Source organism: Triturus cristatus, chromosome 7, assembly GCF_964204655.1.
Source record: "Triturus cristatus chromosome 7, aTriCri1.1, whole genome shotgun sequence".
In the NCBI taxonomy this organism is placed as follows: Eukaryota; Metazoa; Chordata; class Amphibia; order Caudata; family Salamandridae; genus Triturus; species Triturus cristatus.
In genome coordinates, this window is record NC_140590.1 from 821,457,512 (window position 1) to 821,463,511 (window position 6,000).

Below are 6,000 nucleotides of genomic sequence, written 5' to 3' on the forward strand. Positions count from 1 at the left end.
TTGAGGGTCGGCGTGATTCCTCCTCCGGTTAACGTCCAAATTGAAAGAAAATAGGAGAGTTTCCAGGCCTAACCAATAAATGGCGATAGACTAATACACAGCATGTGAGTCTAGACAAGCTTCACCCTGCAAACCTATGGTTACAGGTATGTAATCTACTTGCTATCTTAATCCAATAGGGAGTTTATCAATAGAGTAACTGTTTTATTGTCTATAATGTTATTGGGTAAAGTCATGGACAGTTTAGTAACATCTCAAGTGCAGCTGGTTCAAGACAGAGATGAGCTGGGCTAGTATGGATTTGGTCCTGATAGGATGATGCTTCTCATCTGCTGATAGGGGTAGATCAGAGGTTCTCGTGTGCCGATGTGCCCTGGTTCATTAGATATTCCCGGTTTTGTTTTTCCCGTGCATCTCACCAGAAATATGAGAAGGTGAACGAGGAGTTTCTGAGAAGCGATCATCCAGCAGTTGTTCGTGCAAGACCCAGAGTGAAGAATCACATTATCACAGCCAGGACTGGCCCGGAGGAGCATTTGAACCCAATCAGCTACACAGTGGTGGCCCCCAACAGTGACAATGACTACATCATCCCGCTCCCGGATCCACAGCCAGAGGAAGCAGAGGAAGTTGCCAGTGGGACTGGGGAGAGTCGGCCCAGGTATGACAAGAACATGAAGGTCTGCAGACAAGAATGCACCTCTAACGTGTGTGTGTGTTTGTGTAGGTGTGTGTGTGTGCGTGCATGTGTGCAAAGCATGTGTGTATGTGTGTGTAAGCACGCGTGTGTGTGTGTGTGTGTGTGTACCTATTCATTCAAGTGTTAGCCAGAGAGATATATTTACAGGGAAAGACACACATACACCAAAAGGGAGAGAAATCAATGAAAGAGGTGTTATGATAGACAATCCAGAGAGAGAAAGAGGGAAAGAGAGAGATTGAGGAGGGAACTTTCCCTTCTCTTTCCCTCTTTCTCTCTAGGTAGGCAGGTCGTGTCTCCTCAAGCAGCTTCTCATCACAGTTTAGGACCCCCATTGCAAGGTCTCACCCCTTCTACTCCTTTGCAAAGTACCACAGCCCCACTTTAATTCTCTTGTCCGCTTTCATAGCTCAGGCCCTCGTCTCCCACTCTTTATTTTCCCCTTTGTTTGCCCTGCAGTTCAAAGCCTTGTGCCCCCTCATGACTTCCTCCTACCACCTACCTCACTGCCAATCACATCCCGCTTGAGCAGAATTCCATTGCTTTTTAGTTCTATTCGCACTGTATATAAATCACATACATACAGAGAGCTAGAGCGAGGGAGGAGGGGCAGATGAGTGAGACATGCGAGAAGTACAAAGAGAAACGCATGGGAAAGGCAAGAGAGAGACAGGGGCACAGAGAGAAACAGATATAGTTCTAGAAAGAAAGGGAGTTGAAAAGGAAGACAGACACAAACACAGAATAGAAAGAAAGATGAAGAAAAGAAGGGCTAGAGAAAGTGAAAGAGAGAGGGAAAGTACAAGAAAGAGCGCAATAAGTCGAGATATGAAGAGAGACAGCATAGGAGAGGCAGACGAAGAGAGCAAAGAGGAAGAGAAATCTTTACTATTTCTATTGCAGTTTAAATTAAAATACAAGAGGGGCAGAGAAAGCGGAATACATGTATGGTGAAATCCTTGTGTGTGTGAGGGGATAGTAGTTACTGTGTGAAGCTTCTCCCTTAAAGAAGGGCTCTACCTAGAAGTACGGTAAAGTACAGCAGAAAACGCACTTTCCCCATCATCTATCCGCCGCCTCCTATGTATTTTCCCTTCTTCTCATCCTACCTCTCTAAATTGAGGCATGATTAAAATGTGAGTTCATGCAAATTTTCACCAAGAAACACCCCCTTTTCGGCCTCTATGGTGTAAATCAAACACTCAGAGAATAGTAATAGCCCAAAGGTGGCGTCCCTTGCAGCCTTGACTTTATAGCAAGAGCAATTCAACAGTCACTGATTTTTTTCTTCATCTTGGGACTCGCCAATGTGATATAGTTGACGTGGCTTGAAATAGCCAAAAGCAGAACTGTCCCAGTTTTGCAAGGTTGCTTAATCTGGTGTTGTAGCTCAGTGGGTAAATGCCCCTATTAATGTTATTTGGCTGTATCCAGTGAGATATCTTTGGATCCGGGTGTGTATATTTTTAATTGTATTTCTTTTTGAAGTTTGCTTCTTGATTCCATATTGTATTGTCTACAAATATTTATTGATAAAAAATCTCTCAGGATACCTTTGGATTACCTGCGTGTTGTTGCAGGACAATACATTTCGGGATAAGGTTATGTTGGAGAAGCACAAAGTTTGATTGCGGAGGTACCCTTTCCAGTCCTTGCATGCCAAATGAACAGCAACATATTCTGCTCATGCTGACGTCGTTTCAGAAAAGTGGAATTCCGTCTTATCTCCCTTATCTGTTGTGCTCCAGAGTTAATGCATTAGTTGTTAACGTTTCTAATCACCAGTGAATTTTAGAAAGTCACGTGTTATAGTGCCACGTCTTTCAGAAGTAAAAGCACAACGACCCACTGGTTCTCAAAAGGCATAAACCTATGTTTCAATAAAAATTTTAAAAACGCATGTAGAAATCATGAAAATCCAAGACAACATGGTTACGTTCCATTATGTAGAGATAAAACAACGACTGTCATTCTATAAGTTGAAGTAAAACCAGAGAGAAATCTCAGTTTACTGTCCAAAAAGTAACCTCGAGGCCTGATTTAGGATGACTCGGCAACCACCATCCCCAGGGGCCTCGTCTCTCTCTGCAAGACCCCCATGCTTCATAAAGTGGTTTCATTCAGAAAACATTAAGACCCTCTCTCATGCACATAGAGAACACTCAACATACAAGTGGCATTTTCAGTGTTAGCACCACCTCTACTGGATATTTTCCAAAACCCAGATAGTATGGCGGTGGCAAGCGGTGAAGTCACAGTGGGGGCTTGACTGGAGATGTCTGAGTAATAAGGGGGCAGTCACGAGGGTAACCAGCCATTGAGACTAGACAGAAGGGCAATGCATCAATGCTGTGCAGGGTCACTCACACCAGGCCTCTTTATTTACCCAGCTCTCTTGCCAACCAGGTGGGAGCTGACATGGGTAAAAAGCATCCCCAACGAGGCAGCAGACTGAATACAGCAGACCGCCTGCCGCTGGTCCAGTGGAGGAATCCATGTGCTGCTTCTATCTGGCACCTTGGGCACCATGAGTGAAGTGTGTGTCAGTCCAAGACCCTTCCGCAGGTCTACCAGCCTTTCAGAGGTGCTGGTTATTGGGGGAATCTCCCAGTCTTGTGACATCTAATGACCTTGAACCAAAGCATAGATGATGTCAATAATGCTGTTCATCTTTTGTTCTTTGCAGCTCTGCACTGGACGAAGGACACACAGCGTCCACCATCTCCTGCGAGAGCCCGCTGGAGCTCCAGGAGGAGGAGCCGCAAAAGGTGCCCTGCCAAGAACAAGAGTGCGAGTCGCCGGAAGTGGAGGAGAGCTTCCTGTAGCAGAGACCATCAATACAAAAGATACTGAGTCAAGGCCTGAAGAACTGAACGACTTTGGGCTCTTCCCCAAACTGGAGGGTCACATTTTTCAAGTTTCCAAAGGACATTTGGGATTCTCGACTGTGGAGTTGGAGTGAAAAAATGGACATACACTCCAAGTGCTTTCTCCAGATTTTGCTATTTTCGCAGTCTGAAACTCACAGGTACGAAAATTAAATAAGAGTGACGACGTACAAAGACCATCACCAACCCGGAGCCAAAGCAAAAAAAAATTATTATAAATCATCCAAAGAAACAGGCACCACCTGATGTTAATAGAGGTCAGATGCCAGAACCCTCATGGCTTCAGTGCCATACAAAACAATGAGACAAGAAAGAAAGAAAGAAAGAAAGAAAGAAAGAAAGAAAGAAAGAAAGAAAGAAAGAAAGAAAGAAAGAAAGAAAGAAAGAAAGAAAGAAAGAAAGAAAGAAAGAAAGAAAGAAAGAAAGAAAGACAAACAAAATAAGAAATGAAATTCAAAGGTTTACCCATTTAAACACTCAAAATTAACGCAACACAGAAAAAGAGAATTATTGGTGTACAATGCGTCTCTGTCTGGCAGAACGTGTTCTGTTCCCCAGCTGTAGAGCCCAGCTGCCGACACTACACTCTGAGTCAACATTACAATCAGATCTTCCTCCGAATAGCTTCTGCAAAGGCTCCGTGTGCAGCAGGAAAAGGTGTAAATATAGCTTGGTTGGAAAGCACCAGCACTTTCTGCAAAAGGAACATTTTCAGCCCTTTTCGGACACATTATACAACAGCCAGAAAGTGCGAGAAGACGGAACTATGTTAGAATGATGGGATTGTCCTAGGTTTGATAGAGCCGGCAGGCCATGGATGGATAGCAAGAATGTGGCATCTGGCTGTTTTTTATATAGGATCCGAGCTGGTCTTTGGGACATTGGCTCCTCTTTTGGAAGGAGACTGGACGTCTCAAGATGCCCTGAGTGAGGTCAGAGCGGCATTTAGGAAGATTAAAGGAAGGACTTTGCACTTATCTTTGTTTGGAGCACATTGGCTCTAAGCGAGGGCTCTGAATGAGTAAGATTGGTACATATTTGATTACCCTCTGTAACCTCACCTGGACCTGGTGTTGAGAGGTTAGAGATGGAAATAATCCATTTGCCTCAGTAACGTCACGTAATTGAAGCTTACATTACAATGGTAGAGTTTGAATCTGTAATTATGTCCTCTGTAAGGTCATGTGGGCCTAGACTACAGAGGATAGAGACATTACGCATTTATTTGCCTTAAACAGAGTCACAAAGACCTGCTTCCAGGACAGTAGCGATGGAGCGTGTTCATTTGGTCTTGGTAAGGTCAGGTGAAACTTGTTTTAGGAGGGCAGAGATAGAATATGTTTATTTGCCCCCGGAAAGATCAACTGGACCTAGTGTTAGGAGGGCAGAGATGAAACAGATTTTTATTTGCCCTCCGTTCGTTCAGAGGGTCTGTTGTGAGGGTGGAGTGGGAGTATGCCCGATGGATGAACCCGATGTTGGCATTCCCAGTGACTCGCAAACACTATGTGTCTGATTTCAGACCCAGTGAGAATGGCCACTGGTCAAATCCATGACTAGGCTGTGATTGCCATTATAGGTACAACTTCACCCCCGAGCTGCCAGTTGCTCTTTGGGGGAGTACTAAATACTTTATCACAATTCCTCCCTTTGTTCCTTGAAGACTCTTTGAGATGAACAACCCCACCCTGGGCCACCTCAGTGTCTTATCGGGCCAGATGGAGGAAGGCACTGGGAGCAGGATTTAAGACATTCCCTGTAGTTACAAAATCACCTTCATTACATTCTATCACAAAATATTTTATAAATGTTTTTCCAGAAATTAAGCCTTAGACTATGCACATTTTTTACTAGTCACTTTCTTACATATATAGTTGTATATAAGTATAGAAATCTATTAGCGTTTCAATCTATATATGAAGTATGCACGATGGTATTGTCATGCTCAAATGTTGATCATTCTGTGATTTGTTGCATTAGGGGGGTTGAGTATTTGGCTGTGCCCAGGCCGACCAGTCCACCTGCCTGATCAGAATGTTGCTGATATGACAGTAGGCCAGCCTACCTCTCAGTTAGAGGGACCAAACATTATCAACGTTTTATGTCACTTTAAGATGTTTATGTGGTTGTATGTTGGGATTTTCCCATATGTATTGAACAGATAGTTTTAAAATAAAAACCATGCCTCGGATGCTGGCAACAGGCTTGCCAGACCTGCTTAATAGTTTAGGTAATTAAAAATATATACCTATTATAAAGACTAGGATTTCCTAAAAAGGTTTCCTGAATGGTGTCCTTTAACTCTGCATCATAAAATTGCTCTCTGCCCTCAAGCTTTCCCCTTTACATTGTTGCCTTTGCACTCCAGAGAGGGCTTGCGTTTGCAGCCCTAGACCTCTTTCCAAATACTGC

The 6,000-nt window shown here is 43.7% G+C and overlaps 1 protein-coding gene across 1 annotated transcript in view; it reads left to right on the forward strand.

Annotated features, from left to right (window-relative positions):
- The window catches only part of PDGFRB (platelet derived growth factor receptor beta), a 213,585-nt gene extending 209,500 nt beyond the window's left edge, over nucleotides 1-4,085 (forward strand). Inside the window, exons 23-24 of the mRNA XM_085617731.1 lie at nucleotides 423-661; nucleotides 3,387-4,085. Coding sequence (XP_085473857.1) covers nucleotides 423-661; nucleotides 3,387-3,525 — 378 coding nt within the window. The 3' untranslated portion in view covers nucleotides 3,526-4,085. The remainder of the gene's footprint in view (nucleotides 1-422; nucleotides 662-3,386) is intronic.
- The last annotated feature ends 1,915 nt before the right edge of the window (nucleotides 4,086-6,000 follow it).